Raw genomic sequence first — 16,951 nt, 5'->3', positions numbered from 1 at the left:
GTTAGCCTTCACCCTCCTTGGTTGGTACTTGGCTGAGCTGGCTGGTGGGTGGGAATTGGCAGGTGGTCAAATTGGTTAGAAAATTGGGGAAAACAGGTTCCTAGTTTCCTCATACCCTTCCAGGGTTCTCCCAGGGTTCCTCAGCTTCCTGAAAGGGTTCAATTTGGGAAATCAGGTGTAGGCATCTACTTTAAACCTTTCAGAGTTCGCCCAACCTTTATGGGTTCGAAAATTTCTAAGACCGTAGTTGTTAGGGCAACTATAAACAAAAACATATCTAATTCCCAATCACGAGTCCCTGGTTTTCACAATTCCTACCAAAAAATATCCAACATTACTCTCATTTTCTGACTAATGTACAATTTTTAGGTTGTCATTTACTGACAATTCAGTTCCAAAACCACTTTATACCAAACCGATGCCAAGGTAATTCTGTATACGACACTTTATTTGATCTATCTGTACGTTTTCTCAAGTCTAGATTATAGACCTTCAAAAGTCTGGAGAGACCTTGCGTACTTTTTTCTTTTTCTTTTTAAGCAAGTAATTAATGTCTGACTTCCAACAACCCCAAGCACACCACAAAGGTGTAGACGAGGTAATTGGAGAAGAAGGAGGCAGTCTGACTCTCTTGGTAATGAAATTGCCTGGCCAGAACGCTGACCTTAACCCAATCGATCTGCTCTGAAAAGATCGAAACAATACAGAAATATTTCCAACCAGCTCTAGGAACCTTTCCAGAATGCTTTCTGAGAAGGTGATGGTTTTGTATGACGACAGTGTTCGCAGTACTTCTAGATGCTAAATAAGGGTTTAAAAGAAAAGTTTCTTAAGCTTTCTTAATTTCACGGCTTGAGCTAATCCTGACGGTATACTTGCTCTGGTTCAGAGATATGAGCACAACAATCCCCAATTACAGCAGCATGTGGTGGAGTGGGTCCACAGAGACTAGAAAGAAAGATGGAGTTGTAGCAGATTCGACAGATGTTAAGCCCGCTGTCAAAATTTCCCCAACAATGCAGAGCTAGCAAACACTCCCGGGCACCTGAGGGAATTGTCGTCAGGAGAGCTGGCCTGTTTGTTGAGACGTTATGAGAAATAAAAACTCGGTGGGATTGGAAGTATGGCACATATCATGCTTACAGTTTGTTCCTCAGGAGAATATTTCTACAAATAACTCTAGAACGGTGTTTTCCTATTAGACGAGATTCCAAAGCATCCAAAGAACCTTCAGAGGAACCGTTTTTCTGAGAGCGTACGAGTGGAGCGCATGCATGAGAGACCACAAGACAGACTATGAGACTGAGGAAATCTTTCAGAAGCGTCCATATAAACGCTTGTTATTTAGATTAATGACTTATCTTTCACGGTTTCACAGACCATTTGAGAGAAGAACTCTCCATGGAGTTTCTCTTACCTTACCAGAGTTGATTATTTTCCTTAATACTTCCTATCATAATGTATTTTTTTATCCCTTTATAGTTACATTGTATGTTTTGGAACATTGAGACAAGTTCTCACGTACGTTATAGCGTTTATAAACCATCGTTCCCTCACCAGCCTCTTTTTATTTCTCTCATGAAGTCGGTAATAAAAAAAATACACAAATAAATAAATAAATAAATAAATAAATAACTAACGCAGCTTGTCTGTAAAGAATCTGTCATTTCTTATTTTCTGAAGGTGTCCGAAAATGTCATGTTACCTCTGAATGTTGACACTGGAGACTCCTTCCATAACCCTAACCCTAACGCTCTCCTCACAGAAAACGTCAACCGTACAAGTCGCTCTTGAATGAGCTGTTGCTATAGAAACGATAATGCATATTCGAATATAAACCTGTTCTAGGACATGAATCGACACCGTGTGACCAATCAGGATCTAAAATTCCACAGTGCTGTGGCGTAAAAGCAGTTTTTCGGGGTTTTCAACATTCAGAATCTATTCCTCCTAGGACAAACCGGAGTGCTGGTCAATAACGTGAACATTAAGCCACCGACGATTTTAAGAGTAGATGTTTATGAAGCGATAACCGCCTGAGGCATTAGAGTGGAGGAGGAGAGAAAGAGAGAGAGAGAGAGAGAGAGAAAGAAAAAAATAATAATAAAACGCCTCACTTAGAGCTCCTTGAAACAAAGTCAATCTCATTACTTCAGAACCGAAGCCATTAAAATCAATTCGCTCTGAACAGAGTCGTTTAGTCGAGCCGGGAAGATGGCCGACCCCTCGCTTTGTTTATCAGTGTGTTTACTTTGTGCAGCTACATGGTTAGGAGCAATCCATTCCCGCAGACACTCATTAAACTGAAAAACTGACAAGTCCCGAGTGAACCTACAGAAACCAGAACAGTTACTGCATCAAAGGACACTGCGGAGTCAATACGCTCCCGATTAACAGGCATGCGATTTCGCAAAAAGAGCACACGATGTGGGCGATTTACGGAGAATAATTGCATGAATTATGCTACGTGAGTAGATGGGGTGGGTTCGTATGTCTCAGAGAGTCAAACTTAAATGAGCGTAATTGTGCGTCCAATATAACGAAATAAAGATGTGCTAAAAATAATTTGAGATACTAAAACATAATAAATCCTCTCGCTATTAAAAGTGAGTGAGCGGTAGCGTGTTGGAAGAAAGAGAAGAAACAGACTCCTGCAAATTTAATACCTGCTTGTCACTGGTATGAATTTGTCCAAGCGAGCACTAGTCCTTTCAGTAGGGGTTGGAGTAGTTGAAATTAGATTAACCCTCATGGACGCTGGGACACCATGTGAAAATGACATTGCTTTCACACTTGCTCGTGAGATCGTGTGCAATACGCCATCGTGCTGTCGTGCTCCTGAACACTTGTAGCTGCGAGTCGCTAGCATTAGCATTTAGCCCGTTTGTTTTTTTTTGGATGGATGACCCGTAAACGAGGACAGGAACGCTCGTCAAACCGAAGTGGGGATTGTAAACGAACCTAGCTACTGTATCATTAAGCTCGTTAAGCTCACGTTTTAATTAAGTTTACATTAGCTACGTGCGCACGTGCTCTGAGCTGGACAGCAGCGGAGATACTTCCTGAATCCTCGAATAGCGAAGTCACCCCCGATAAACAACACGCAACAATCCCGTTCTTATTTTGATATTCAGAAGATGTTCATGACGAACAAGGACAAGGAAATTAAGGCGCACCGGAGATTTACAGCATAAGCAAAACAAGGAAACACACATTAACGAGATACGAGACGACGCAGACATTTAAATGGTCCAACTCGACAGCCATCGTGACGGTCAGAATCTATCGTCCTGAGCCTAGAACCCCAGAGCATCGTTTTCAGTGAACGGATATGCGTCTGAAAAACACCTACGCGCCTGGCGTAGGGTCAGGTCTACAGTACAAAACTAATGTCCGAAGGTTCGAGAATACACGGCGTGGAGAAGCTCTGTGTTCTCCACGCTGATGTCTAGACTCCGTCTTCTTCCCGTTCTCAGCATGATAACAGAGTGTATGTAAATCTTACCTGCGTGACCAGCGGCTCCAGCAGCCTCTCCACAGTCAGGGTGCGGATCTCCAGACTCTTAGGGTCCCATTTCAGCAGGATGGGGGACGTAGCGCTCGTCATGATTGCTGTGAATAATAATAATAATAAAAACAGATGTAAGATGGAAAACGTGTATAACAACCCCCTCCCCCTTCCCCTTCCCCTTCCCCTTCCCCTTCCCGTTCCCGGTGTAGCAATAACTGCACCTAAACTTTAAATAAAACAGGGTGTTCACTCACTCACACCTGATCGTCTTCCCATTGATTGAAAACACCTGACTCTAATTTCACCTTCAAATCAACTGCTAATCCAGCAGGTGCACATACTTTTGCCACTCGCAGACTTGGACTTGTGTGAAAATCTGATGAAGTTTCAGGTCATATTTATGCGGATATATAGAAAATTCTAAAGGGTTCACAAACTTACAAGCACCACTGGAAAGTAAAAGTTTGTGTTTGTGTGTGTGTGTGTGTGTGTGTGTGTGTGTGTGTGTGTGTGTGTGTGCGTGCTGGATGCAGAATGATCAATAGCAAAATAAATTGCACAGAGGGACAGGACACACCATAAACTCGTTTGTGTCTCGCTCAGTTTTTCTCTCACACCCTGAGTCTTTGCACTACACACACACACACACACACACACACACACACACACACACACACACACACACGGCGCACCATGACAAATGAACATTCCATCCAGCCCACTAGCAGTCCTTTGTAACATTCCAACACAATCAGTGACAGCTCCAGACAATGCAGTGATGAAGTCAGGCGACGGAGTGTAAAATACCGCACGGCCTCCGGAGAACACACACACACACACACACACACACACACACACAGTGCAGCACAACTCCTCATATAATCAATAATTGCATCTATGGTGCTGTGATGAGAACGAAACGCAGATATACAGATAGAAAATTGAGTAAGAAGGAAAAAAAATGGAAATGAAAGAAAGAAAGCAAGAAGGATGAAAAAGTTGAAAGAACGAAAGACAACGAAAGGAAAGAACATTAAAAAGACAGAAACAGTTCAGTTCATGCTGATTTTGACTAGAAAGAAAGAAAGAAACAGTACAGTAGATAGACAGAGATAGATAGATAGACAGATAGATAGATCTATCTAATAATTTCCATCCGGAAATGATTCACAGCGCTTCACTTTCCCACATTTTGTTGTGGTATACTTGTGCTGGGAATACTTTCCAGATGCACTGTAGTTATAGATAGATAGATACAGATACAGATAGATAGATAGATAGATAGAAAGATAGGGCGATAGATAGAGTACCCCAGAGTAGATAGATAGATAGATAGATAGATAGATAGAGAGATAGATAGATAGATAGATAGAGAGATAGATAGATAGATAGATAGATAGAGTACCCCAGAGTAGATAGATAGATAGATAGATAGAGAGATAGATAGATAGAGTACCGCAGAGTAGATAGATAGATAGAGAGATAGAGAGATAGATAGATAGATAGATAGAGTACCGCAGAGTAGGTAGAGAGATAGATAGATAGATAGAGTACAGCAGAGTAGATAGATAGATAGACAGAACTAAAGAAAGAAAGAAAAAGTAGGATGGATGGATGGATGGATGGATATAGAGAGATGTAGAAAAAAAGAAAGAAAGAAAGAAAGAAAGAAAGAATAACAGAGGAAATGGATAATGAGAGAAACAGTAATGGAAGAAAGAAAGAAATGAAAGGATGAAAGAGGTGTAAACACTGGAGATGTTTGAAAGGATCCAGTTTGGAAAAGCGTAAATCCCCATGGCACAGTGTCTTAGTGTCTCGGTAGCACAGTGTCTCAGCATCTCGGTGGTGTCTCAGTGTCTCAGCATCTTGGTGGTGTCTCAGTGTCTCAGCATCTCGGTGGTGTCTCAGTGTCTCAGCGTCTCAGTGTCTCAGCGTCTCAGTGTGAACTGAATGCTGTACTGAAATCATCTGCAGCTCATTCATTATAGCAGCGTGTGGAATGACAATAACTAAAAGTAATAAGTGACTCATCTATACCCACTAGAACACAGTTCCTTCTTTCTAGTCTTTTCTTCCTGCTCCTAAACCTCCTAAACTTCTCCCTCCATCTTCATCGGACTCCACAGCACACAACACATCTGAAGTTTAAGCGCATTAAAGAGCGAGGAGAAATTTCTCTGCATTGGTTATTTTCGGTAAAGTATGAACCTCCTCCAGCAGCAGGCTGGTTTCTCGGGTTTGGGATCGCGGCAGAATGAAGAACCGAACGCAGCAGACAATCAAATTATTCTCATCTGTAATTACTGCTGGCTCAAACCAATGAAACGTCCGACTCGATTATTTCTCTGGGAAAAATGAGTCATCAGTAGCCAGCGGGAGAAAATTATCCAGGATTTATTCGTAAATACTGGATTTTTTTTTTTTTAAAGAGGACTGTGAGCCAGCGAGACATACTGTAGCTCCACCCACTGGGACCAACAGGTAATGTTCTAGTAATGAATAGTGCTGTTAAAGGAAAATAATCAACCACAGAGTGGTGTGGTGAAGCAGAGTTACTGTTACCACCTGAATAACAGCAAGAACTGCGTGTTTTATTCCTCTTATACCACAGCAGTCTCCCAACACTTACAACATATGCTTATTAAAGAACAAGTGGTACTTTTATCTGTTTATAGTTACAATAAATGTTCTGTAACGTCCACGAATCAAGTTCGTTCCCATTATCACTTACATTATAGCAGCTATAGTCGTTCACTTACTTTCTCTCAAAGTTCATAAGAAAAAATAAACATTGTCATGTTACTTAGTAACCATAAAGTGTACGTGAATCTCATACAGATAAACAACAACAGATAAAAATACCGGGGAAAACAGCGATTCATTTCAGACATGAATTTGTACAAACGTGAGGCGGGAATGTACAAATGTAGAATGTTGAAAGATGAGGCGGGAATGTGGAAAAGTGAGGCGGGAATGTGCAAAGGTGAGGCGGGAATGTGCAAAGGTGAGGCGGGAATGTGGAAACATGAGGCGGAATGTGGACAGGTGAGGTGGGAATGTGGAAACGTGAGACGTAATGTAGAAACGTGAGGCGGAATGTGGAAAGGTGAGGCGGGAATGTGAAATGGTGAGGGAGAATGTAGAAACATGAGGCGGAATGTGGAAAGGTGAGGCGGGAATGTGGAAAGGAGAGGCGGAATGTAGAAACGTGAGGCAGGAATGTGGAAAGGTGAGGCGGGAATGTGGAAACGTGAGGCGGAATGTAGAAACGTGAGGTGGAATGTGGAAAGGTGAGGCAGGAATGTGGAAACGTGAGGCAGAATGTAGAAACGTGACGCGGGAATGTGGAAAGGTGAGGCAGGAATGTGGAAACGTGAGGCAGAATGTAGAAACGTGACGCGGGAATGTGGAAAGGTGAGGCAAGAATGTGGAAAGGTGATGCGGAATGTGGAAAGGTGATGCGGAATGTGGAAAAGTGAGGCGTGAATGTGGAAAGGTGAGGCAGAATGTAGAAACGTGAGGCGGAATGTGGACAGGTGAGGTGGGAATGTGGAAATGTGAGACGTAATGTAGAAACGTGAGGCGGAATGTGGACAGGTGAGGCGGGAATGTGAAATAGTGAGGGAGAATGTAGAAACGTGAGGCGGAATGTGGAAAAGTGAGGCGGGAATGTGGAAACGTGAGGCGGAATGTAGAAACGTGAGGCGGAATGTAGAAACGTGAGGCAGGAATGTGGAAAGGTGAGGCGGGAATGTGGAAACGTGAGGCGGAATGTAGAAACGTGAGGTGGAATGTGGAAAGGTGAGGCAGGAATGTGGAAACGTGAGGCAGAATGTAGAAACGTGACGCGGGAATGTGGAAAGGTGAGGCAGGAATGTGGAAACGTGAGGCAGAATGTAGAAACGTGACGCGGGAATGTGGAAAGGTGAGGCAAGAATGTGGAAAGGTGATGCGGAATGTGCAAAGGTGAGGCGGGAATGAGGAAAGGTGATGCGGAATGTGGAAAAGTGAGGCGTGAATGTGGAAAGGTGAGGCAGAATGTAGAAACGTGAGGCGGAATGTGGACAGGTGAGGCGGGAATGTGAAATAGTGAGGGAGAATGTAGAAACGTGAGGCAGAATGTGGAAAAGTGAGGCGGGAATGCGGAAACGTGAGGCGGAATGTAGAAACGTGAGGCGGAATGTGGAAACGTGAGGCAGGAATGTGGAAACGTGAGGCGGAATGTAGAAACGTGAGGCGGGAATGTGGAAACGTGAGGCGGAATGTGGAAAAGTGAGGCGGGAATGTGGAAACGTGAGGCGGAATGTAGAAACGTGAGGCGGAATGTGGAAACGTGAGGCAGGAATGTGGAAACGTGAGGCGGAATGTAGAAACGTGAGGCGGGAATGTGGAAAGGTGAGGTGGGAATGTGGAAAGGTGAGGCAAGAATGTGGAAAGGTGATGCGGAATGTGGAAAGGTGATGCGGAATGTGCAAAGGTGAGGCGGGAATGAGGAAAGGTGATGCGGAATGTGGAAAAGTGAGGCGGGAATGTGGAAACGTGAGGCGGAATGTAGAAACGTGAGGCGGAATGTAGAAACGTGAGGCAGGAATGTGGAAAGGTGAGGCGGGAATGTGGAAACGTGAGGCGGAATGTAGAAACGTGAGGTGGAATGTGGAAAGGTGAGGCAGGAATGTGGAAACGTGAGGCAGAATGTAGAAACGTGACGCGGGAATGTGGAAAGGTGAGGCAGGAATGTGGAAACGTGAGGCAGAATGTAGAAACGTGACGCGGGAATGTGGAAAGGTGAGGCAAGAATGTGGAAAGGTGATGCGGAATGTGCAAAGGTGAGGCGGGAATGAGGAAAGGTGATGCGGAATGTGGAAAAGTGAGGCGTGAATGTGGAAAGGTGAGGCAGAATGTAGAAACGTGAGGCGGAATGTGGACAGGTGAGGCGGGAATGTGAAATAGTGAGGGAGAATGTAGAAACGTGAGGCAGAATGTGGAAAAGTGAGGCGGGAATGCGGAAACGTGAGGCGGAATGTAGAAACGTGAGGCGGAATGTGGAAACGTGAGGCAGGAATGTGGAAACGTGAGGCGGAATGTAGAAACGTGAGGCGGGAATGTGGAAACGTGAGGCGGAATGTGGAAAAGTGAGGCGGGAATGTGGAAACGTGAGGCGGAATGTAGAAACGTGAGGCGGAATGTGGAAACGTGAGGCAGGAATGTGGAAACGTGAGGCGGAATGTAGAAACGTGAGGCGGGAATGTGGAAAGGTGAGGTGGGAATGTGGAAAGGTGAGGCAAGAATGTGGAAAGGTGATGCGGAATGTGGAAAGGTGATGCGGAATGTGCAAAGGTGAGGCGGGAATGAGGAAAGGTGATGCGGAATGTGGAAAAGTGAGGCGTGAATGTGGAAAGGTGAGGTGGGAATGTGGAAACGTGAGACGTAATGTAGAAACGTGAGGCGGAATGTGGACCGGTGAGGTGGGAATGTGGAAACGTGAGACGTAATGTAGAAACGTGAGGCGGAATGTGGACAGGTGAGGCGGGAATGTGAAATAGTGAGGGAGAATGTAGAAACGTGAGGCGGAATGTGGAAAGGTGAGGCGGGAATGTGGAAACGTGAGGCGGAATGTAGAAACGTGAGGCGGAATGTGGAAAGGTGAGGCGGGAATGTGGAAACGTGAGGCGGAATGTAGAAACGTGAGGCGGAATGTGGAAACGTGAGGCAGGTATGTGGAAACGTGAGGCGGAATGTAGAAACGTGAGGCGGGAATGTGGAAACGTGAGGCGGAATGTAGAAACGTGAGGCGGAATGTGGAAAACTGAGGCGGGAATGTGGAAACGTGAGGCGGAATGTAGAAACGTGAGGCGGAATGTGGAAAGGTGAGGCGGGAATGTGAAAACGTGAGGCGGAATGTAGAAACGTGAGGCGGAATGTGGAAACGTGAGGCAGGAATGTGGAAACGTGAGGCGGAATGTAGAAACGTGAGGCGGGAATGTGGAAAGGTGAGGTGGGAATGTGGAAAGGTGAGGCGGGAATGTGGAAACATGAGGCGGAATGTAGAAACGTGAGGCGGAATGTGGAAAGGTGAGGCGGGAATGTGGAAACGTGAGGCAGAATGTAGAAACGTGAGGTGGGAATGTGGAAAGGTGAGGTGGGAATGTGGAAACGTGAGGCGGGAATGTGGAAACGTGAGGCGGAATGTGGAAACGTGAGGCGGGAATGTGGAAAGGTGAGGCAGGAATGTGGAAAGGTGAGGCAGGAATGTGGAAAGGTAAGGCGGGAATGTAGAAACGTGAGGTGGGATTTTCATGCATGGTTTCCGCCTTATTAAACATAGCTGTTTCTTTTTCTAATTATATCGGCAGTGTGAATTCCAACACATGATCACGTGTGTTGCCCTGACAACGGGGTAATAAGTGTGATGGAGGTCCTCCAAAAGAAAAAATATATAACAACAGAGCTGTGGAGACGGTACAGTGGTGTTAGAGAGGAGAAGCTCGGCTCCAGTCTCCACTGTTCCGTTTATATTGTCAAAACAGATGAAAATGGCGGGAATGATGTCATGGGTCACACCCTCACTGAGCTCCTTTCTGGCATTTTGGGAAGCTTTTGGGAAACTGAAAGCACTAATGTGGCTGAAACATTAAACCAGAATTTTCCAAATGATCCATGATCCCCGTTAGTGCGGACTCGGTGTGAAACTGCAGCACAAAGCACAATCACACATCAGTGCTCCTCCTCTGTTTTTACTCCCTCTCTCCAGGATCTGTCTGTTGTTTTTGTCATCTGGTGTCCTCTCTTTCATCCCCCCGTCCCCTAACCCGTATCCCGAACCACAAACACACTCCGAGGGGAGAAAGCTGATGGGCTGAGTGTTCTCCCCTCACCCACCCTATTGTTTAATCTCTCTCTCCATCTTTCTCTCCACTATTCCCTCTCTGTCATTGTTCTGTTCAGCTGCTGTCTGTCTGCCCATCTGTCTGTCTGCCCATCTGTCTGTCTGCCCATCTGTCCCCCAGTCACTTTTTTTATTCAGCAGCCGATGGAAATCTTTGAAAGCACTTCCTGTATAATTTGTAGACGTTCTACTCTGCTTTTCCTCACACCTTCCTGTTCCGTCACCCCTGTCTCTGTCTCTGGGATTGTTTGGGAATGTGATTAGTATTCCCCTCCTGATGCTGTAATACGACGTTTCACTGAAATTCGCATTACTGATCTCTGACCTCATCACTTCACACCTCAGCACGCTTAGTGGACTTACATCCATAGTCCTCCAACAGTGAACTGAACACAGAGTTCCACATTACTCCGAAAGTCTGAACTGTCAGATCTTTATGTCTTCAGGTTAGCATGCCAAAAAATGAAGGAAGGCAGACAAAAAGACAGACAGACAGACAGATAGATAGATAGATAGATAGATAGATAGATGCATGGATAGCTCAATAGAAATAAAAGAAACAGTACAGTAGATAGATAGATAGATAGATAGATAGATAGAAGGAAAGAAAGAAAGAAAGAAAGAGTAGAGTAGATAGATAGATATATGGATAGATGGATGGATGGATGGATGGATAGATCGATAGAAATAAAGAAAGAAACAGTACAGTAGAATAGATAGATAGATAGATAGATAGATAGATAGATAGAAATAAACAGTACAGTAGAGTAGATAGACAGATAGATATATGGATGGATGGATAGATAGAAATAAAGAAAGAAAGAAACAGTACAGTAGAATAGATAGATAGATAGATAGATAGAAACAGTAGAGTAGATAGATATAGAGAGATATAGAGAGACATATAAAGAAAGAAAGAAAAACAGAGAAATGGATAATGAGAGAAACAGTAACGAATGAAAGAAAGAAATGAAAGGATGAAAGGGAGAGAGGTGTAAACACTGGAGATGTTTGAAAGGATCCAGATTGGAAAAGCATGCATAGATAGATAGATAGATAGATAGATAGATATTCAGTTGCAATCAAAATGATTCAAATGATTCATTGCAAATCATGTTTATTGTCGAAATGTACAGACTTTCAGCTGTTTGCGATGAACAAATCAAACAAAAGCAATTTAAACTGTTCCCCAAATTCAACTGAAAATCCAACTTATAATGATTTCTCCAGTTTCAAAATTATTCACCCCTTAATAGAGTCACTCAACATCACAAATATGCAAAACAGGTGTTTTGTCTCGAGCACACCTGATGCGACTAATCAAGGGCTTCATTAGCTGCACCAGGTGTGCTTGAGAAGGCAGGTTGTGAAAAACCCTCGAGTGACTGTAGAAGACCTGCAGCGAGACTTGGTGTAACAGACACTGAGGTTTCAGTGAGCACAGTAAGGAGCGTACTAAACGCAGAAGGTTTCCATGCCAGAACTCCAAGACGTTCACCACTACTGACCCAAAAGCACAAGAAAAGTCGCTCAGAATCATATAAATAATCCACAGAAGTTTTGGGATTCTGTTCTGTGGAGCGATGAAACAAAACTGGAACTTTTCAGCACGATGGATCAGCGGTACGTCTGGAGGAAGAAGAATGAAGAAAGAACACTCTGTCCACAGTCGAGCATGGTGGAGGCTCGGTGATGCTCTGCGGCTGCTCTGCATCCTCTGGCACTGGAAACCTGCAGCATGTGGAAGGCAAGATGGATTCATTGAAGTATCAGGAGATCCTAGGAGAAAACGTCATGCCGTCTGTGAGGAAGCTGAAGCTTGGGCGTCATTCCAACAGGACAATGATCCCAAACATACCTCAAATTCCAGCAAGGCTTGGTTGCAGAAGAAGTCCTGGAAGATTCTACAGGGCCATCACGGTCACCTGACTTGAACCCCATAGAAAATCTCATGTGGGATTTGAAGAAGGCGGTTGCAGCAAACACAAGAATATTACGGAACTGGAGGCCATTGCTCATGAGGAACGGGAGAAGATTCCTCAGGAACGCTGCAGAAGCTCTGCATCTCGTTTGCAGCAGGTCATAACAGCATAAGGAGCTCTACTATGTACTAAAGATGCTTGCCATGAAGGGGTTGAACCATTCTGAGACTGGAGAAATCATTATTTCTATTAATTGGGCCCTTGAGCAAGGCCCTTAACCCTCTCTGCTCCAGGGGCGCCGTATCATGGCTGACCCTGCGCTCTGACCCCGACCTCCTGGCATGCTGGGGTATCCGAAGAAAAGAATTCCACTGAGCTGTAATGTATATGTGATCAACAAAGACTTAAACGGAGAGAAACGATGTTGTGTCGTTCTTTAGCTAATAAAGTTGTACCGTAACTGTCAGCATGTAACTGTGTGGAAGGGGAATAAAACAGCGTGTTTGTGGTTAGAGGAACTCCACTGCTGATTATTTTCCTGTTTCAGCACAACACAGAGTGGTTTACTCCTCATTACACTGTTTCTCCTGCTCAGAGTTCTGGACTCTGCCAGTTATTCCAAGCTGTTTGTGTTAGTGTGCGGAGCTCTGACCTGGAGACACCATGGTGACCGGGGACCGACTGACTAAACAACCAGCGCACACACACACACACACACACTTACTTCCAGAGGGAAGAAAGTCACTATGTAATACGCTGCAGCAGGGCCAGTTGGCACAGAAACGGCTTATTGGTGCTAGGAAACATATGACAAGTGGGTGGGCGAGATACAGCAGTCTGCAGCACCATTTACCCCTCTGAACTTCTCAAAAATATACTTTTTTTATTTAAATCTAAGAAAATATCCATCAGCGCACCAACAAGTTCATTTGCACGAGGATTTCTTGCTGGATTTTGGTCGTAAACGAGTAACAGGGTTGAGTTTGAAGCATGACAACATTATGGACAATCCAATCATTTCCTTCAAATTGTTGGGTTTCTTAATTCATAATCTACTTTCAGTCTATATTGTGCGTAACAGGGTTGTACGTCAAACGTAACCTCAGTCAGTATCACAATACAGTGAGAATACCTAGAAACAAAAGGATGAGGGAATATCTTTAGGAAATTTAGATTGCAGATTTTAAATGTTTAATGATTGTATTTGAAGCTAAAGTGTAGATACAGACAGGGCTGTTTCTGGCCATTTTGCCGCCCTAGGTAAGATTCCTGTTGGGTCCCTCCTCCCGCACCCCATCACACGGGAAAGCATGGACGTTTCCAGACATTAACATCTCTATCTCTCTTCCTAACGGTGGCGCCTGCTATCACCAGGGATACCAGATAATCACATGCAGTCATAAAGCGTTACCTGATTAAAGACTGGAAATAAAACTAAACTAACTCATTAATAATATTAATAATAAGAAGAAGAATAATATGAAGAAGAACAATAAAAGATGTTGTACTCTCCAGGGGCGTTAGCTGGACTGTTAATCATCTGGAGCTGAACCCAGATTCTTCTCCATCAAAAAAACTTTTAAAAACGTCCTTCTAAATGTGCTTAAAGAATGTGAAACTGGAGAAGGAAGGGGTTTGGGATTTGATTTACCATATAATCTACACATGAATAATCCAACCAATCAAATATCTCCAACCAGCATCATATCAGAGACCTACTACCATTATTACTAGACCTACATGATGGACAATTCTCCAAACCCATAATACAACGCCAATTTCATGAACGAGAGTTGAAATCTACTGAAAGTGACGGAGTAAACGTTCCTAATCTTGTTAGGTTTTAAAAACCCTGCTGATGGACCTACTTGATATGAACCACAATTCCCACCTCAATGGTACAGGCAGTAAAACAGTTCTCCGGCTCAACGTTCTCACCTCAGCTAGAAGCCTAAAGTTCTGCTTTATGGAAGCTGTAGTAACTTAGTTTAACTTAATGTATGACACGATCAGACAAAACGCTGGATTTATCATAAAATTCGCCTCGGGTGGACCACCAGAGCGATTTTTGGAAAACGTTTGAAAAGTGTCGATGGAGAGTGTTTTAAAACGAAAACGCGGTTGCAGATCTACCCAGACTCATGCAGGTGGACGATGAGAAACCGCAACGGAGTGCAAACTCCTCTGTCCCGAAGATGTCGGAGAACGTGCTTGGCTGTTGAAACCGGAGACTCCTTCCATAAATGTTAATTAAACATCTCCTTACTTTAACAATACGTCACTTTTTTTTTTTTTCCACATGGAGTCCCTGCGAATGACGTGTTGCTATAGAAACGGTAACGTATCGATAAGAATGAGCGCATTAACATAAAGCTGGTTGTCGAATTTGAGAATTCAACCACGCTGCGGTGGAAATAAATATAAACACAACAACGGTCAAGTATACAGAACGAACAATAGCAGGACGTATTGTAGTGTTTATTTTCTTGTTACTTGGCAACTACAAATAAATAAACGAACAGGAATCTGAAATCTGCGCTACTGATCCGTCCAGGATTCCGAGAGGTTGACTTCTGTTTCACGTCCGCTCCGTCGGTGTCACGTCTCCAGATCAAAACGTGAACAAGAATCGAGTGTGGAATTTGCGTAAAAAGAGGGAATCTGCGGAATTGTTTTTCTCGCTTCCTTCCTCTTAGTAACTGTACACGTGTAGCTAATGAGGAATACAAGCTCTCTCTATCTCTCCATTCTCCTGCTTGTTTATCCTCTGGTGCCGTGTAACACAACCAAGTCCAAAAAAAAAAAAAAAAAAAAAAAGTTTCAGCTGCTAAATCCGGTCTGCGGCGTGTCACATCGTCCGGATTCCTTCTCCGAGCTCCAGTTACTACAGCACACAGCCGTGAAAATCCCGTGTGGGAAAGGAGGGAGGAGAGAGCTGCTGTAACGGGACACCGAGGATGTAGTACACATGTAGGACTGAGAGATATTTGGAGTAAAAAATATATATATTAGAGGGTGGTAATTGCACACAGACACACACACACACACACACACACACACACACATTATTCCAACATGAAATACTTTGTTGCTTATTTTGTTTCCAGAGGAACTCAATCCTAATACTAGATCTCGTCCTGTTACTCCTCCAAGAAACTTCCGAGATAAAGCTAGATAAATTGTGAGTAGCCGTGGACAGGAAACAGGGTTATACATGCAGCAGCAGCAGCAGCAGCAGCATCACCTCCAGGATCAACACAAATTGATGTGTAGTAGACAAAGGCGCGCGGGATATCGGAGGCAGCGCGTGCAACCCGGATACGCATTACCGCATCATGCATAACGGCATCACATCTTCCTGGTTTTTTTTGTTTTGTTTTGTTTTTCTCCCTTAATTATTGAATCCGAAAATGCAGTCGGGTGTGATGCATGCATGTTTATCTTAGGTTAGCATGCATGCTAACAGGCTAACTTGTCAGGGGACTGAGGATGGAGAGAGAGAGAGAGAGAGGGATGGAGAGAGAGAGAGAGAGAGAGAGCGATGGAGATGGAGGGATGGAGCTTGCACAAGACGGAGCATCACTAAATCCAAAAATGGTCCATTTGTTTGTTTGGGGGTTGTTGTTTTGCATTGTGCACAGTACGCGCGCGCACATAATAATAATAATAATAATAATAATAATAATAATAATACAAGAAACACCGATTGTCCAACCCAGAGTAATAAAGAGAGAGAGAGAGAGAGAGAGAGAGAGAGAGAGAGAGAAGCACGCGCCCCACGCCTAGCTCCTAGAGGATCCTTTACCTTCCGAGATGAGATGAGCGCGCGCGCGGTTATTCCTTTAGAAATAGGAGAGGAGAGAAAGAAATAAAGAAGACAGAATAAAACACTCCTCCTCGGAATAGCAGCACGCCGATGTCCGAGCGCCGGAAACTCTGAATAAAATCCTCCTCCTGCGGGCTGCGGTGCTGCTGCTCTGGAAAAACCGAATCCACGCCGTTTCTCGTTGAGGTTCTGAGGGAGGAAACGCTCTGCTCGTGCCTCCGGTGCCGCTCCCTGCCAAATAATGACACCCTTCTCCAGAAAAGCAGGTGCCGAGAGCGCGTGCACGGTGCGCGTTCACGCTCGGGAAACTGATCCACCACTAAGGCCGTGAGGGGGGAGGGAGGGGGGGGGTTATTGTGTGTGTGTGTGTGTGTGTGTGTGGGGGGGGGTACGCATGCGTAGTGCGGCATCACACCGAGCGCAGCCTAGCGTGAGCCGGGAGCGACATCAGTCCTGCCAAATAGTGAGAGAGAGAGAGAGAGAGAGAGAGAACTGGTGTTGTTTTCTGGGGAATTAATAATAATAATAATGATGATGATGATAATAATAATAATGATGATGATGATAATAATAATAATGATGATGATGATAATAATAATAATACTAAGTGCCTCCTCCTAAAGTCTCTTTACATATGATACATTCCACCAGATATCAACTGAAACATTTGCAATTTTTTTAAATAATTTGTTTATAAATATTTTTAAAGAAAATTAGGGCGGGGGGGGGGTCTTTTAAAACCATTTCCAAAAGTGGAAAGTTTAAATTATTATTTACAACTCAAAAACAAAACATTAAAACGA

The 16,951-nt window shown here is 44.1% G+C and overlaps 1 protein-coding gene across 1 annotated transcript in view; it reads right to left on the bottom strand.

Moving 5' to 3' along the window:
* Nucleotides 1-16,439, bottom strand: part of ctnna2 (catenin (cadherin-associated protein), alpha 2) — a 293,809-nt gene extending 277,370 nt beyond the window's left edge. Inside the window, exons 1-2 of the mRNA XM_053619170.1 lie at nucleotides 16,128-16,439; nucleotides 3,506-3,612 (exon numbers count right to left, since the gene is read on the bottom strand). Coding sequence (XP_053475145.1) covers nucleotides 3,506-3,607 — 102 coding nt within the window. The 5' untranslated portion in view covers nucleotides 3,608-3,612; nucleotides 16,128-16,439. The remainder of the gene's footprint in view (nucleotides 1-3,505; nucleotides 3,613-16,127) is intronic.
* Between the last annotated feature and the right edge of the window lie 512 nt (nucleotides 16,440-16,951).

Source organism: Ictalurus furcatus, chromosome 29, assembly GCF_023375685.1.
Source record: "Ictalurus furcatus strain D&B chromosome 29, Billie_1.0, whole genome shotgun sequence".
Classification (NCBI taxonomy): domain Eukaryota; kingdom Metazoa; phylum Chordata; class Actinopteri; order Siluriformes; family Ictaluridae; genus Ictalurus; species Ictalurus furcatus.
This window is presented reverse-complemented; position numbering and strand designations above follow the sequence as displayed.